The sequence below is a fragment of the Plasmodium brasilianum genome, chromosome 1 (genome assembly GCF_023973825.1).
Source record: "Plasmodium brasilianum strain Bolivian I chromosome 1, whole genome shotgun sequence".
Lineage (NCBI taxonomy): Eukaryota > Apicomplexa > Aconoidasida > Haemosporida > Plasmodiidae > Plasmodium > Plasmodium brasilianum.
In genome coordinates this window covers 683,900-702,330 of record NC_090114.1, presented here as the reverse complement: position 1 = coordinate 702,330, position 18,431 = coordinate 683,900, and the positions used below count along the sequence as shown (strand labels likewise).

Below are 18,431 nucleotides of genomic sequence, written 5' to 3'. Positions count from 1 at the left end.
CATAGTGGAGCAAAACAACGCTGAACAGAGAAAAGCTGAACAATGTGAAACAAAATAAAATTCGAACAGTTAAATAAGCTTTTATAGCATTGTATTGTTTTTTTTTTTTTATTTCATTTTATTTTTTTTTTTTTATTTCATTTTATTTTTTTTTTTTTTTCATTTTATTTTTTTTTTTTTTTTTTTCTGTTCATTTGTTAACATTTCAAAACTGAATAATGTAGAACATTTCCATTTAGATCGGCTTCAAAAAAAAAAAAAATTTTAGCTAAAATACTCTACATCATTATGGAAGTGAGTTAGTGGTTAGCTTAAACACATACAGAGGTGAGTATACTATATATATATATTAATTTATTCATTTATGCGAAATTTTCTGTAACTCAAAAAAATGAACTATTGTATCCTCCATTTACTCTTTTTAATTTGTACTGAGCACTACAATGTGCCATTACACATTGTTTATCTTAAACTTTATTTTATATTGTATAGTTTTCATATTTTATATTTTATATTTTTATTTCAACTTTTACTTTATTAACTTCTTTTATTTTTATTTTTTTATTTTTCTATTTTTTTTTTTTATTTTTTACTGGAAATAAACCCTTTTTCCACGCAAAAATTTGCATAATTACAATTGTGTGCAAAGCATGTTTTTGTTATCTCTTTGCCTTGTTTAGTTGTGTATAAAGCGAAGCAATAATGATTGTAATCACGTGTACATTTATGTATATTCATGTACATATTTCTAGTAGTACATAAACGCCTAAATATACACATACGCCCATATGCATATAATCCTTATATGGGGAATAAAATAAAAATACACGAACTTTTCCGAATGTAACCTTTTAATTTTGTAACTGTAGAACAATGAAGTCCGATACAATTTAAATATTTTTTTTTTTTCTGTTTTAAGTGAAGTGAAAATTTATTAAAGTGCGCATGTTAGCATATGTATATATTTATATATTTGTATGAATGTTTGTATGTGTATGAGTACGTGTATACATATTTATGTATGTATGTATATATGTATATATGTATGTATGCATGTGCACCTCCACGTTTATGAGTTTTAAATCTGAAACAGAAAGCAACTACCACGTGTACAATTCGTTGTTATGCACAATTGACATTTCTCGTTAGCTGCAAATTTCTTTTTTTTATTCTACTCCTTATTTTTCTGTTCGAATCTTATATTTTTAACTTTCTATTAGTACTATTTGTTTTTATATTTATGCTTATATTTTTCCTTTTTTCCATTTTTTTATTTTTCCATTTTTCCACTTTCCATTCTTTCCTTTTTTAGTTTTTTCCTTTTTTCCTTTTTTCCTTTTCCTTTTCCTTTTTCTTTTCCTTTTTCTTTTCCTTTTTCTTTTCCTTTTCCTTTTCATTTCCTTTTCCTTTTCATTTCCTTTTCCTTTTCCTTTTCATTTTCTTTTCCTTTTCATTTTCTTTTCCTTTTCATTTTCTTTTCCTTTTCACTTTCTTTTCCTTTTCACTTTCTTTTCCTTTTCATCTTCTTTTCTTTTTCCTTATCCTTTTTTTTTTTTTTTGTTCAAAAGCATATCATTTTTCTTGAGGCAATTTTGCCCTTAGAGAGAGTGATATTTTTTTTTAGGAAAAAAAAAAATATTTATGTAAATATATGCTCACGGGTATGTGCATGTGTGTATATGTATATATGTATATATGTATGTATATATGTATATATGTATGTACGTATAAATGTATGCATATATGTATGCATATATGTGTATATATTTGTATTCATTGGCCTTCCTATGCGTAAGTTTCTACATATCTGTTTGTTTATGAATGCAGTATCTTTGTAAGACATTCCTCAATTTTAGGATGAAGGAGAAAACAAATTAAGAATAATTTTTTCAAGTAAATTTGTTTGCATTTTATTTGTTTCCTTTCTATGGCATAAATAATATATGTGTAGTCATCATGTGTGTACATATATATACATGTATGTATAAATGTATATATATATAAATATGTATATATATATATAAATGTACATGTACATATTTGCCCACAACATGCTTGTCCTTTTTACTCTTTTTCGAATATCCCATTATACAACTAAACCTGTGTTGGGATTAAATTAAGATAGTGTTAGTTGAATAGCATTACAACGTTTTTGTATATTTTTCTTTTTTTGCGTAATTTGCTTTTATTGTGTGTTTTGCCTTTTTTGCGTATTTTACTTTTTTTTGAGTATTTTACTTTTTTTTGAGTATTTTACTTTTTTTTGTGTTTTTTGCTTTTTTTTGTGTTTTTTCGATTTTTTTTGTACCTTTTGCATTTTTTTGTACCATTTGAGTTTTTTTACTTTTCTTTCATTTCTCGCTTTACTCTTAATGTTTTGCTGTTTTCTTCATTTCCATTTTGAACTCAGCCTATTTGTACGTTTGTTATTGTTAAGTTTTGTTTACAATTAGAAATATTCGCATATATAGAATTGTATGTGCATATATATGTTCATGTGCAGACAGGAACACACATAAATGTAAACACTCAAAGAAAAGGCATTAATAACCTTCCTTTTTTCTTTCCTTATCTCTGCTATTTTTACTACATTATTAACGTAAGAGCGAAGGGGTATATATAAGTTTGTTTTATTGAAAGAATTACATATAATCTTATATGTATGAACATATGTGGTAAGCAATGCTTAGTTATATATATATATATATATATATATATATATATGTTATATTTTTATTTATTCCTTTTTAATGCATATTTGATACAACCCAGGTTATTTGTGTTCATAGTGATGTTTGCGTTTCATTCGTAGTAAATGCTACGGAAAAAAAAAGAAAGAAGAAAAAGTACTAATTAATATTAGGCTACATATATATTATTCTTTGTTCTGTCGTTTGGCGTCTGCCTTTTGCATTTTTCCTTCTTCTTCTTCTTCTTCTTCTTTTTTTTTTTTTTTTTTTATGCTTATTTAATTAATTCTTTCCATAGATAAATCATATTTCTTCCTTTTTTTGTTTTCACTTTTATTTTGTATTATTACTTACCTGCACAAATTGACCTAAAAGTTTTTACTAAAATATGTACAGCAATTTTAGCTCAGAATTAGTTTCAGTCTTTTCCCCCTTAACAACACAATAAAGAAGAAGTAAACAGGAAAAATAGATGAACAAAAAAAAAAAAAAAGATAGGCTAAATAGGTTAACAAATAAGACGAAAAAAGCTGATTCACCCAGTATATTAGCTAAAAATAAAAAAAAAAAAAAAAAAAAAAAAAAAAGCAAAACAAAACAAAAAGGCAAAAGGCGCAAAAGTAGTAATGCGCGAGCATCAAACGGAGGTAGACTAGACCAAAGGGTAAACGGCAGTATATACTGATATATAGGGGAAAATAGCGTGTAAAAAGTGGGTTAGAATAAATCATGAACGGCTACAGGGGGGATCCTGTAGAAGTTTTAAAGTGCAGCAAGTACAACTGTAAAAACATTGATATACTCAAGGAAGAACATATAGCGAATATACTACTAAAAGATGGAATAAATTATATTGAAAATGAGAAGAATGAAATAATAAAAAATGACACATATGTAAATACATTACTGTTCGAATATCTAAATGTAGATGCTACAAAAAAGGACAAAGTAAAATGTCTACAGTTATTGAAAAGTGAATATCTTAGTAAGAAAGAAAAACACTATTCACAGGTTAATGAATCGAATATACGTAGCAGCATGATCATAACTGGCAGAGAGAGTGTTTATGACAACAGGGTTAAGCAGCATTCTTCCATTAAGAATAGGAATGGTAGCTGTAAAAAAAAAGGGAAAAGAAAAGATAAGAAAAAAGAGGAGAAGGAGAAAGAGAAGGAAAAACAAAAAGAATGGAGCAGATTAAACGTATGCACTAGGAATTACTATACAAGTGATGGAAAAATAGTAGTAATCACTAAAAAAAAAATACGCAAAATAGGAAAAAAGAAAGTACAGGTTATAGATTACAAATCCAGGGACAAAACGACAAAAATTATAAGGAATTATAATTGCAGAAATTGCACGGACTCCTGCAAAAGTAACATGTTCCTCTGTGTACGGACAAAAGTGCATGATAAGGAGCAATTGAGTAATACGCCAAAAGAGTACAATGACCATCGAAGGCGCTTCTTAACCTTTTTTGTGAAGAAAAAAAAAAAAAAAAAAAAAAAGATATACATACAGATACAGAAGACACAGAAAAGGTAGGAAAGGTAAGAAGCATTGAAAACAAAGTGGACATATCTACGGCGAAGCTATCCATTTTAAAAAATAAAATACTCTTAAAAAAAAAAAAGAAAAAGAACATTTTCCCTATGAATCTAATGAATAAACAATTTTTGAAACTCATTTTTGATGAAACTCCTCCCCTGGATGATTGTATATATGGGAGATTGAACCCTGAAAAGAAAAGCGATCAGCTTTTTCAGAGTAATATACATAAAAAATTTTTTCATGCACAGAATGTATCTAGGCCTTTTTATACCACAAATTGCATGTCGTGTATGGATTATGAAAGGCATAAAAAGGATGAAGAAAATTTCAGCAATGTTAGGGTGCAGTATTACAAAAGGGAAACAGACGATGAATCGAAAGGTGTAGTTAATGCAATCTCTAGAGGAAGACAAAGCAGGAAAAATGTAATAGATATAAAGGAACAAAACAGTAAGAATTTAATGCGACAAATAAGTGAATATATAAGTAGCAGTGCACTTCAGCAGGAGGGGAATATGTGTCACAGTATAAGTAAACATCTAAGTAAAAATCAAACAGTAGCCTCTCTTGATGAAAACATAAAGGAAACAGAAATGGCATTAAGATTCTCTAATTTGGGAGGAAAAAACGAAAAAGGACGAAGTGAAAATAATGATTGGAATAACCGGAATGAAGAGAATGGATCGAAGAAAAAAGTCGTGGGCTCATCAAGGGTAAGGAAGAGCATTTCGTTTAATAGCGATTTAAAGGAGGAGCAGATAAATATACACAATTATATGTACAGCGGTTTTGATTTTAAAAATATCTTGTGTTATAATAACAATTTGAAAAGTGCATTTTTCGAAAATGCAAAATGTGAAAATTGTTCCACTATTTTTGATAAATCATATGAAGAAAAGGTAGAAGACGGTGAACTACACGATCTGAAAGGGGAAATTACTTTATCAATGTCAAGCGATGATGTGGGTTATGGAAAGAGGTTCAGAAAAGACGTAGGAAGGAGGAAGCACTATCACAATTCCCTGAGGAGGGAACGAACCCAAAAGGGCAAGAAGGGAAAAGCGCGAAAATGGGGAGAAGCCCAAGAAGGGGAAAAACTGAAAAAATTGGAAAAATGTGAAACATTGGAAAAAACGGTAAATCTGGCAAATATGGCAAATATGACAAATATGGCAAATGTGGAAAATATGACAAATATGGCAAATGTGGCAAATGTGGAAAATATGGCAAATGTGGAAAATATGGCAAATATGGCAAATGTGGAAAATATTCCCGATGGGGATGCAAAAAATAGGAATATGGAAAATGGCTACATGAAGTATATTTACAATATGGGGGGGAATAGGCCGTATAAAATAGGGCAGGATAATTATGGTCCATTCGACAAAAATAAACAAGGAGCTGGGGATGAGGAGAAGGGTGAATGGGAGGAAGAAGAAGAAGAGATAGTGTCAGATGGGGAGAAAACGAAGAAAAATACAAGGACGAGGATAAGGGGACACAGTGCAAAGAGCATATTCCGTAAGTACGAAGAGCAGACTAGCAGTTTAGTTAAAGGGAGGAGAAGAAAAAATGAACATGTTCATAAAAATGTGTATGGATTTGGGGAAACGTTAAAATTTATGAAATATCGTGAATTGTTAAGAAAATACATGGGAACTTTTTATAATTACAGCTCCTTAAAGTGCGCTAGTTACATTATTCTGTACGCATTAATAGTAAAAATAATTACTCAGATATCGAAAAATTTAACGGTTTCTAATATTTCCAATGAACAAGGGAATGTTTTAACAATAGCAAGTCATACAAATGCAAATTTATTTTTAAATATAAATGACATTGATGGAATCATACAGTCTCTATGTTATTTTGTTCTTATAATATGCATTATATTATTAATAAAACTTGGAATACCATCGAATTATTTATTAGCTGGTAGATTAACTATATTATTCATGTTTTTATTTATTGTCCAAATACCTATAATGATATATGCAAATTTTATGTATTTGAAAAAAGAAGAAGGAGGTGAAGTAAAAAACTCAAAATTATATGAAAAGAAGGATTATTTTAATTTACAGTTACAAAAAGTATATGATATATTTTTTATGGACACAGTAAACTTAATAATATATACTATTTGTATTATGTTAGTATCTATATATGCTACTTACCATAAATTAATTTACCCTCATTTGTTGAAATTTTATTTAGACACCTTTTTTTTAAATTCATATTCTATAGTAAAAAAGGAAATGATTCATTTTAGAGTACCAAATAATATTGATGCATATTATTTGAACAAAATGAATAGTTACTTGTTCAATACATTATATAAACAACAAGATCAACCATCGAAGGAAGATTTAGAGAGTACCACGAGAAGTGCCATTGGATATAATATTGTTATTAAGAGAGAGAAATCTCCTCTTTTGATGAAATTCTTTAGCAAAAAAATGTCCAACTCCATTTTTAGAAAAAAAGGAGAAAAAAAAAAAAAAAATTTTAACTTCTACATTATTTTTTATATAGGAGAGTTAGACAACAAAGGGAGACCCCATGGTTTTGGTTATTGGAGAGGTATTAACCTCGAAGGAGAGGTTTTAATTGGTTACTGGTTTCATGGAATTCCTGTCGGTCCTTTCAAGTGTCGAGATTTCAAAACTGGTTCTGGATTTATGTGCATAAAGATAGGATACGGAAAGACCAACTGCGAGCCGAACGACCTGGAAATAGGTGAGTGCAGATAGGCAGCTTAATCGGAGCGGTTTAATCTGAGCGGTTTAAACTGAGCAGCTTAAATTGAGCGGTTTAAACTGAGCAGCTTAAATTGAGCGGTTTAAACTGAGCAGCTTAAATTGAGCGGTTTAAACTGAGCAGCTTAAATTGAGCGGTTTAAACTGAGCGGCTTAAATTGAGCGGTTTAAACTGAGCAGCTTAAATTGAGCGGTTTAAACTGAGCGGCTTAAATTGAGTGGCTTAAATTGAGCGGTTTAAATTATGGGCTACATTTATATGGCTGTATATACGCGTTTACGTGTAGGCTGGTACACTTACACTGCTACACTTACGCTACTGCATATATTCTACTACATTTACACTACCACACTTACGCTACTGCATTTACGCTTCTATATTTACGCACTTCATGTGGACCCCTTTTTCCCCCCTTGCAGGCCTAGCCGACACAGAGTGCTGTGTGAGTGGCGCCTTTTACAGGACTTTTCCCAGAGTTGTATTCTACGACCTTAATTTGACTAACGGAAATATGAACCATAAAAAGTGCGATGAAAAACATGGAATAAGAGAAAAGAGAGAGTGTTGTGAATATCTGATTGTTAATAAAGCTAGTAATGACATTTTAAGAGTCAATTATACAAAACTTTTAGAAGATAGTGATTCGGATGATTATAATGAAGACGATGGTAATAATACATATTTTGAAAAAAAATTAGATAGTTCGATTAATAAAGAAAAAGGTATTAAAAGTAATAATATAAATCCTAGTTCCTTCACATCTAATGAAAAAATACAAACATCTCTTTTGAACAATGAATCATTAATAAAAGGAGAACTGTTAAACTATGATGATATATATAATTTAAGCTACGATTTTAATGATTTTTCCTTAGAAAATGAAATACAGTTTGCATTAAACAAAAATGTAGAGAGAAGAAATGAAGGAATAAGTTGTGTCTTTGGAACGGATGCAAGAGAAACTTCTTCCGGTTTTTATAACCCTGTGGTAGAGTTTGCTCTCCGTGGACAGGGTAATACTAATAGTGATCATGTAAGTGGTGGCAATGCCAGCAGTGATGGCAGCGGGAAAGGCAGCGGGAACGTCAACACACGCGTAGAAGATACGACGGAGTCCCGGTTTGATAAAGGAGTACGTAATAAAGTCGTTAAAGGAAAAGGCGTGATACATAATTGCACAGAGAATGACCTAGATACTCACAGGAATAGTATAAAATCGGAAAAGGGAAAACATGATAGCAAAGTGGAGCATGTGAATAATATCAATAGTGCCAATAATATCAATAGTGCCAGTAGTGCCAATCATGTGAATGTCAACGAAAAAGAGAATCAACAAAGGGGGATTTCAGAGAATCTACTAGAGAGTAGAGAAGAACAAGCCATTTTATCTTCGAAAAATAGAAAAACAGACACATACAAGAGTGATAAACCAGTAGACAAAGAACAAGACAAACTTGTGCAGTTACTATCAAGCAAAAGTCACGAATACGCTTGTGGGAGGTTTGAAAATATTTACATAGAACCGAAAGAAATAAATAGAGTAGTTGAAATAAATCATGGATCGGTAAACAGAAGTCATCACTTGATTGCAGAAAAGGGGAGAGAAGATGAAAATTGCTCTGAGATATATCCGGGGATGGAACGGAAAACGAAAGGGCGTGAGGAGGCCCCAGAAAGGGGGGCGCAAAAATGCGAGGGGAAAAATAAAAGAAATGTTGTGATACCAAGCCGATTTAACATGAGAAATAATAAGCAATGCATGGGAGAAGAGGCGAAGGGTGATAATGTACTCACAGAGGAAAGCATTTGCAGGAATAGTAACCATAAAAGGGATGAGGGCGCAGAAGGGGCTGAACGAGGTGAAGGGGCGATTGCTGAAAGGCATAGCGGCATGAATGGCGGCATGAATAGAAGTGTAAATAGAAGCGTAAATGGCAGCGGCAGTAAGGGGTTCAGGGACCCGTTGGTGGAGGGGAAGAATACAATGGTGATAAATACAAACAAGTGTGAGGGTGAAGGTGTAGATGCAGATGCAGATGCAGATGAAAATGAAAATGAAAATGAGGAAGAAAGGAAAGGAGAGCAGGAGAATGAAAAAAAGAGAAAAATAAAGAGACACATAGGCTACAGTATGACAGGAACTCTATTACATTTAAATAGACTCAAAAATTTAAGGATGAGAAAAAAAAAAAAAAAGAAAAAAAAAAAAAGAAATCCAAGTAAAAGAACATTTCTGCCAAAAGCTTTATCAGGAACATTACCAAAATTAAAGATAAAAAAAAACAGGAAAAAATTACTATTTTCAGATACGATAACAAATGTATATAAATCAAAATGCATGAATATTATTCTTCAAAATTTATGTCCGCATATGCCAAATTTTGGAATAATATATAACACAGATCTTCATATATCAATTGATGCAGAGAGGGGGTTATATATAACAGGGTATATAAATAAGAAAAATTATAATTTGTTTGGAAATAAATGTAGAAAAAATGATTTTGAAGATAGTGAAGTCAAAATAAAAATTATAAAAAAAAAAAAAAACACTTTTAACAAAAAAAAAGGGGTAGATAAACGTTTATATTCATGGATTGATAATATAAAAGAATTGAGTTTAGATGGTTGGGTTAAATGTGAATTAGCAGGCTGTTTAGAAGCAGTAATTTTTATACATGGTTATAACACAAGTCATTTGGAGGCTCTGCAAATTTTAGGACAAATGGCATCTTTTGGTAATTTCCCGAATTATATTAAGCTGTTTTTATTTAATTGGCCATCAGGAAATAACATTTTAGAATTCTTCATTGCAAAGGATAATTCCAAAAATAAGAAAGTGCACCAAGCGTTTAAATCTTTTCTCGACACACTCAGGAACAACGGTGAGTAACTAATGGTGGTGACAGCGATGGTTCTCATAGAGACAATAGCGGCAATAGCGGCAATAGCGGCAATAGCGGCAGTAGCGGCAATAGCGGCAATAGCGGCAATAGCGGCAATAGCGGCAGTAGCGGCAATAGCGGCAATAGCGGCAATAGCGGCAATAGCGGCAATAGCGGCAGTAGCGGCAATAGCGGCAATAGCGGCGTTTGTGCACAATTGTCTACACCCCTCTTTTGAAGGCGTATTCAGGGCACAGACCCAGTGTTACATTTGTGCGTTAAGTGTTCAAATGAGTTCATATGTTTCATAAGCAGCTGTGTATATTCTTACCATTTGCATGTGTTATTTCTTAACCTTTTTTTGTTTTTCTTTTCTACGTGCAGGTATAAGGCAAATACACATAATAACACATAGCATGGGGACGAGGATGTTTCTGCTTGCCTTCCATGACATAGTAAAGAGCGAATTGTTTTCAACTATTGATGAAGAAGAGTGTGGAATGGGAAAGAATAATATGATGAAAATGAAGTTAATAACAATAACTATGATGAATCCCGAGTATTACCTAAGCGATTTTGTTAACAAGGAATATGTATTCCTTCGGTCTTTTTGTACTGTTATTTCAATATATTGTGATTCGAATGATAAAGCATTAAAATGGGCAGAAATATTTAGTGGTACAAAATCTCTAGGTAAGAATATATTTGATCTAAATGTTTCTAAAGATGATGTTTATCATTCGAAGAAATGCAATGGTTTTGAAAATTATGTTTTTGATAGTAATAAACTGGACTACTACTCCATTCCAGTGGATAATAGAGGAACAAAACGTGAAATACCTAAGGAGCGCGAATCAAGTGAATTACATGAGTCAAATGAAGAAGGTAATTCTCCCCTTGGTAATTCGTCCAAATTAGTATCTTCCTTTTTTGACTGTGAAAATTTTGATATTTCAAATAAAAAAATGAAAAATAGAGAATTTATAACAAAGCTTGTGCAAAAATTACGAAAAGTTATTCATTTTTTTTATAAAAGAAAAAAAAATATGACCATAAATAATATCAATGAACAACAGTCTATAGATAATGACCAATCCATTTCCAACAAAGAAAAGACACAAAATTTACTGCATCAACCCCCTATGTTCAGAAACACTTTATTAGTCTTTACTGGCATAGAACCAACGTACTGTTATCGTGATAATAGAGATTGGCTAGATGTGGATGTCATTGATACAACGTGGTTAGGATCAAATGTACATACATTAAGACATTCCTACTGGTCTCTGAATAGAGAAATTATTGAAGATATTCGAGAATTAATAGTTACAAGGAAAAGAGCACGGCAAAGAACATCACGATTAGACAGAAGAGAGGGAAATGTATGGGTATATAGAGTAGCCCCATCTCACCTTAAGTCCATATTCGATTCTAATATATAACGTAAAAGCGGGTGCAGTTGTTACCATTAATTTGGTTAAGTGCTACCAATAGGTAAAGAGAAAAAAAAAAAAAAAAAAAAAAAAAGGGTATAGGAATAGAAACACTGGCAGAGATAAGAGCCGGATATATTATATAGGGAACAAAAAATTAGATGTATGTACACCGTGGGGGAGTCAAAAAAGAAAGAAATAACCATGTGTACGTTATACACGAACACATAAAATACATCCCTTACATTTTATGCAAAAATAAAAAGTGTTCAACAAAATAGTAATTGTGTATATATCCATTACTGGGGTAATCCATGCACAAACAATTTATGTGTTAAATTTTACGTGTTAAGTGATATACATCTCTTTTTAAGTAATCATGTCAACTTCGGTTTTTTGGCATAAGAATTGCGAAGACTATTTTTTTATTAACCTTGCTGTTAATTTTTCTCTCACGCTTAGCGCGTTGGTATGGTTATGCGGGCACAACGGTTACCGCAGTTACCGCAGTTATCTATTCGCCGTTGCTACGCTTGAGTATATCTTGTTATGAACTTATAGTAATTTGTATATTTGCCTGAGCCATCATTTTTCATGTGCAATTTGTTTTTTACAAATTTGCTATTTTTTGTGAGTTCCATAATTAAATTTTCAATTTATTTTCCCTGTATATGTTTGTATATATGTGTGTGTGCACATATATACATATATTTACTTGTGCATACGCGTACGCGTACTTAGGTGTGTATTTGTACAATGCATCAACTTCGAAAATTTTTTTTAAAATATTTTCAAAAAAAATTATACTTAAAAATGCGTAAGTAAAACTACTGAAAAATGTTCGATCTTCATAATTTTTTTTTTTTTTTTTGTATTCTCAACTCATCAATATTTTTGTCCTAGCAATATAACGCAAATAAAAAAAAGGCATGTCTTCATTTTATTTACGTGGGATCACTCCGCTTGCTCGGTTTCCTTCAATGGGTTTAGAGGAACATACTTATATCCCTTTATTGCGTATATGATTGGAGACCTGTCAGTGGATGTACGTATATCTACTTATAAATATATATACACCTACGTATATACATATCTGCATATACATACGTATATATATATATAACGATCTGTACACATTTGTATACATGATTACCATGAATTACTACGCATTATAATGTTTTCTTCCGTAGTATTTCCTGTTGAACCTCCTGAATGGCATTATTTCTACTTTCTAAATTCTTAGAAATATTATATTTTTTCATTTCTGGTTTCATAATTAAATGCACACAACATGAGCCCATAGCCATGCATAAAAAGGAAGTGGACACAATGAAGAGGTACTTTCTTAGAGGCACACCTAAGGGCATTATTCTTTATTGAGATGTTGCGAATATATTGCTAGATATCTAAAAAGGTAGATTTACGTAGTTGCTTCATGTTTATACAAACATACACACGTACATACGTGCAGAAGTACATTCGTATATATGTACATTTTTACATGTGTGCATATATGTACAAATTTTATTTTATGCATGGGGCTTCCCTGCTTGTGCAACAGAGAAGGAAACAAACGCCAGCAAATGGATGGACCGTTCTTCTGCACACCTATATATGTCTTTATATATATGTGCATATATATACATGTTTATGTATGTACTTACGTGTACAAGTCAGGCGGCACTAGAACGATGGTGCTTCTGTAATTCAGTTGACCGTAGCGGATCTTATGTTATACCCTTCAAGGGATACAATTAAACGTATATATGTGGTTCCCGTAAATAAACGGTATTTATTTATTTCTATATATTCTTTTTGTGTCAAAAGAGGTACGAACAAAATTAAATATGATAATGATCATTTAAACGCAGAATGAAATTCTTCCTATATTTCTGTTAAGAATGCTTCTTAATGCAATAAGAGGGCACGGGAGAGTGAAAAAATAAAAAAATTTAAAATACCATTTCGGCATTCAAACATTCTATATTATATTTGGACTGTTTGGGAAATATTGTTTTAAAAAAAAAAAAAATATAAGTTTAAGCCTAAATTTACATGAAGAAAATTAGAATTAGAAGTATTGTATGTAAAGAATAAATATTCCTTTATTTTTTTGAGAATGGTACGAAAAAAAAAAAAAAAATTTTTGGAGCTAAAAAATATAAGATGGTGCTCTAAGTACAAGTATAAATAACTGAAGAATTTTATAAATTATAATTATTTTGAAAATGGTGTTTTTAAACAATCGAAATTATGAATAACGATGATTTAAAGTATACCATAAGAACACCGTGCGTAAATATTTATATACACGTCAGCAAGTGCACGTTATCGGTACGTGTTGAACTTGAAGAAATGCATATAACACAGTTTGCACATTTATACCCCACGCAAAATATACATACATATATACATACGTACATATATATATATATATATATATGTGCCAGCTGAACTTAGTGGTGGAAAATGAGGGGAACAAATTTTTTCCGCTAAATTTGATCCTAACATTATGAAGATATACAAAAAGAGTGAGATTAATTTTTTTTTTTTTTTTTTTTTAGTTGCATTCTTTTTTTTAGACCTGCATCTCATAATGCTGTATTTCCCCGTAGGTTACGTTTCCATCCTGCTATAAGCTTAATATATAAAATATATTTACATATACATGTGCAAATGTATGCGCATATTATTTTACATGCATAATAGTGTTACTAGGGGGATTACCCCTTCGCGTATTCATATGCAGGGGAATAATTATTTACGTATAATTACATATATATATATATATATATATTGCATATAAGATGGGTTTAAAATTATTTTAGACATAATTTATTTATATCATCATTAATAAGGCGCAATTATAAAAATAAAAGTATTATAAAAAAAATGCACGTTATAAGTATACAAAAAATAAAACGATGTTCAAAATAAGGATTGTTAAGAATAATTGATACTAAAAATTAAATTATTGTTCATAATAAGGCGAGTGAAAAGCTGTGTTCCATGCTTAAAATGCCATTATCCTTTATTTCTCAATACACTCTTTTTGTTTAATTATTTTTTCCTCGTATTACTAATAAAAATAGCCGCGCTAGTTCGTTATTATTATTATATAGAGTTGCAATAGTATTTTTTTCCCCCTTAACACTTTTGTATTTTTTTTTTTGGTAATTTTCCACTTTACTTTTTTAAGTGAACACTTGTATTTTTTTTTCTTTTTTTTTTCATATATTTTACATGCCTATTTATATAATATGTAACTGTTAAAAAGGTGCCATATAGGCTTTCATTTCTTAAGTTATTTAACAAAATTATGCAAAATTAAAGCGGGTTAAAATTTTGAACAATTTCGCATTTTTTTAAATTAATAGAGAAATTTTATATTTTTTCGTTTCGTTCTGTTTGTTTGTTTGGTTGGTTGGTTGTTCGTTTGTTCGTTTGTTCGTTTGTTCGTTTGTTCGTTTGTTCGTTTGTTCGTTTGTTCGTTTGTTCGTTTGTTCGTTTGTTCGTTTGTTCGTTTGTTCGTTTGTTTGTTTGTTTGGTTGGTGGGTTGTTCGTTTGTTCGTTTGTTTGTTTGTTTGTTCGTTTTTTTTTTTTTTTTTTTTTTTACTTTTTTCCGGCCTATTTTTTTTATATATCCTTTTTGTGGCTTTCCTCTATTTTTATTTTTCGTATTATTATGTATTATGTATAATTTTCGTATTCCAGTATGATACGCATGTTTTTCTGCTTTATTATACATATTATATATATTCATGTTACTACATACTAATTTTATGTATTTTTAAAAATATTATGAAGCTGTTTTCTTGTTAACAGTAAATAATGAAGTGCTTATAATCTCATTAATCTATTATTTTCTGCGTTACTTTTACAACTCTGTATGCAAGATTGCCCAAATAAGAAAGAATAAAAAAAAAAAAATAATTAAAAATAAAAAAATAAAATAAAAATAAAAAAAAAAAAAAAAAAAAAAAAAATAAATAAAATAAAATAAAATAAAATAAAATAAAATAAAATAAAATAAAATAAAATAAAATAAAATAAAAAAATAAAATAAAATAAAAAAATAAAATAAAAAAATAAAATAAAAAAAAATAATAAAATAATAAAAAAATAATGAAAAAATATAAAAACGATGGTCCATAAGTTTTACAATTATTTTTACTGTGGCGTTTAGTGCTTAACTTTTTTTTTTTATTTTTTTGTAATTTTGCATTCCTTTTGAGGATTTAAAAGTTCGCAATTTTTTCTACACTATTTTTTGCATATTTTTTGTGCTCTTGTTTTTTCCAGTAAATTAAAACATATAATAAGTATTCCCTCTTAATAAGTTGAGGCTGCTTTGTTCATATAGCATATATATATATATATATATATATATATATATATATGTATATATGTATATATATGTATTTATTTACGCGTATATAGTATATATATACATAAATACATACATATGTGTACATGTGCACGTTATATATATACGTATGCATGTATTTGTTTGTATAAGTAAGTATATGCTCCCACCCCGTTTTATTTTTTATGTTTGTCGCATATTTTTTTCATTTCATCTTTTTTTTCTTGTTCTCTCTAATGGCCTCTGTTCGTTCGACGGAGAAGGCCATGAAAAAAGGGGGAAGTGGTTGTACGCTAGCTGCAAATTTAAAGCTAGATGGAAAACCAAAAGTGGATTCGTTTAATAATAAAGACGGTTTATCAATAAAGACATACTCATGGCAAGTTAAGGACCCCCAAGGTATTATGTTTTTAGTGCATGGTTTAAATACGCATGTAAGATTAGAGTATTTAAGGCATAATGTGGAAATAGAAGGAAATAATGAAAGAGCTGTATTGAAAGATGCTGACAATTATTACATATACAAAGGTAGTTGGATAGAGCATTTAAATAAACAGGGTTACTCAGTATATGGTTTAGATTTACAAGGACATGGCCAATCGGATGGATGGAAAAATTTAAAGACGAATGTAAAAAAGTTCGATGATATAGTATATGATGTATTACAATATATTAATAGAGTACATGATACGTTATGTTTATCACATAAAAGAGGTACTAATGGATCTATTCATGATAATATTACTAATACAAAAATTCCACCATTTTATATTATGGGTCTATCTATGGGGGGTAACATAGTTTTAAGAATTTTAGAAATTTTAGGTAAATCAAAAGATAGTAATAATAAATTAAATATACGAGGTTGTATATCATTAGCTGGTATGATATCAATAGACGAGTTAGCAACAAAAGCATCATATAAATATTTTTATATCCCTTTTTCAAAATTTTTTGCTACCTTTTTTCCAAGTTTAAGAATTAGTCCCACATTACATTTTAAAAAATTTCCATATATTAATGACATTTTTCACTTTGATAAAAATAGATATAATAAAGCTATAACATGTAAACTAGGTTATGAACTTTTAAGTGCAATAGAAAATTTAAATAACGATATGGTACACTTACCTAAAAATATACCAATACTCTTTATACATTCAAAGCAAGATAGTGCTTGTTTCTTTGGAGGGGTTCAAACATTTTATAATAAAATTGATTCAGATAAAAAAGAATTACACATTTTAGAAGATATGGATCATGTGTTAACAATGGAACCGGGCAATGAACAAGTCTTAAAAAAAGTCATTGAGTGGCTTTCGAATGTTTCTTAAGTGGCTCGCCATTGGCACAAACAAAAAAAAAAAAAAAAAAAAAAAAAAAAAAAAAGAGATATGGTTAATGTATTTGAATCAATCCGACATGATAGGTATTATCTCTCTCTTTCCCCCCCCCCAACCCAAAACATGTGTGAACTTTTCTTTTATACGTGGAAATGTGCATATGGGAAATCATTTGGGACGTATGTATGCATGGTCATATATAACTCCAAGATGCAACTTAACGCAATTTATAATGCACAACAAATTGTACACTAATGGAAGACGTGCGCCGCAGTTTTTATACTCGATTTTAGAGATATAATGGGGATTATTTGATAACGTTTGGTTTAACCCCTTCCTTTTATTTTCTTTTTAATTTCTTTTTTTTTTTTTTTATTTGGAAATTTCTTTTTAATTTCTTTTTCTTTTTTTTATTTGGAAATTTCCTTTTAATTTTTAATTTTTTTTATTTATATAAATAATATAAGAAAAGGAAAAGTAAAAATATTTTTTATTTATAACTCTTCATAGCACTTTGTCACAATATGTTTTACATTAATTTTCATTTCTAGCAAACCTTAAGTTTTTTATTTATATAGTTAATATGTATATATTATTTTGTATATACTACGTATGTTTGTACTATTGTTTATATTTATGTGCGTATAATCACCTATATTACTTATAGGTATTCATGTAAATATTTTACTACTTTCACATTGGACTTTTAGCAAAATTGATAATTAAAATTAAAAAAAAAAAAAAAATTTCTTTTCTTATAACGTCTTCGGAATAGTAAAAGCATATGAGACTAATTTATCATGGCCCCTTTTATCTTTATATATACATGTATGGAATGTATATATACATATATATATATATATATATATATATATATGTACATTTATATTTTAAAATAGTACTCCCACCTAGCAAATATTCTTCGTATTTTTGTTCCTTGCACGCAAAATAATTTGAGCCGAGATACTAATTTTTTCTTATTTCTCTCTGGAGAAGAATAAATTATTTTATATGTATAATTTTTTTTTTTTTTTTTTACTTTACGATAATATAAAAATAATTAATCTAAATGAAAAAAAATAAAAAATTATAATATTTTTATTTTTTTTTATTATTATTATATATCTATATATAAATACATATATATATTTTATATTTTTTACAAATAGTTTAAGCAAAAATAATATTATTAATCGATCCGTAACCTTACTGCAAAAAAGAAAATTATATTTTTTTGAAATTCTCAAGGGATTTTATTATTTTTTTTTTTTTTTGTAGAATTTTGTTCATTTTTTAATTATTCTCTATTTTTAACCATTTTGCATGTTTCAAAATATTTTGTATATTTTTTACAATTTTGTATATTTTTGACCGTTTTGTATTTTTCCGACTATTCTGTACTTTTT

General features: G+C 29.4%; 2 protein-coding genes across 2 annotated transcripts; both read left to right on the top strand.

The window, feature by feature from the left end:
• Nucleotides 1-3,419: 3,419 nt before the first annotated feature.
• On the top strand, nucleotides 3,420-11,325 carry MKS88_000474 (hydrolase; the record flags this gene model as incomplete). Its single annotated transcript, XM_067215816.1, has 5 exons — nucleotides 3,420-4,065; nucleotides 4,176-6,977; nucleotides 7,418-9,736; nucleotides 9,889-10,092; nucleotides 10,268-11,325. 5 exons carry the CDS (start codon nucleotides 3,420-3,422, stop codon nucleotides 11,323-11,325), a joined length of 7,029 nt encoding a protein of 2,342 aa, XP_067075711.1.
• A 4,593-nt stretch (nucleotides 11,326-15,918) lies between these two features.
• On the top strand, nucleotides 15,919-17,016 carry MKS88_000473 (prodrug activation and resistance esterase; the record flags this gene model as incomplete). Its single annotated transcript, XM_067215805.1, has 1 exon — nucleotides 15,919-17,016. The coding sequence occupies one exon, from the start codon at nucleotides 15,919-15,921 to the stop codon at nucleotides 17,014-17,016; it is 1,098 nt and encodes a 365-aa protein (XP_067075710.1).
• Nucleotides 17,017-18,431: the final 1,415 nt, after the last annotated feature.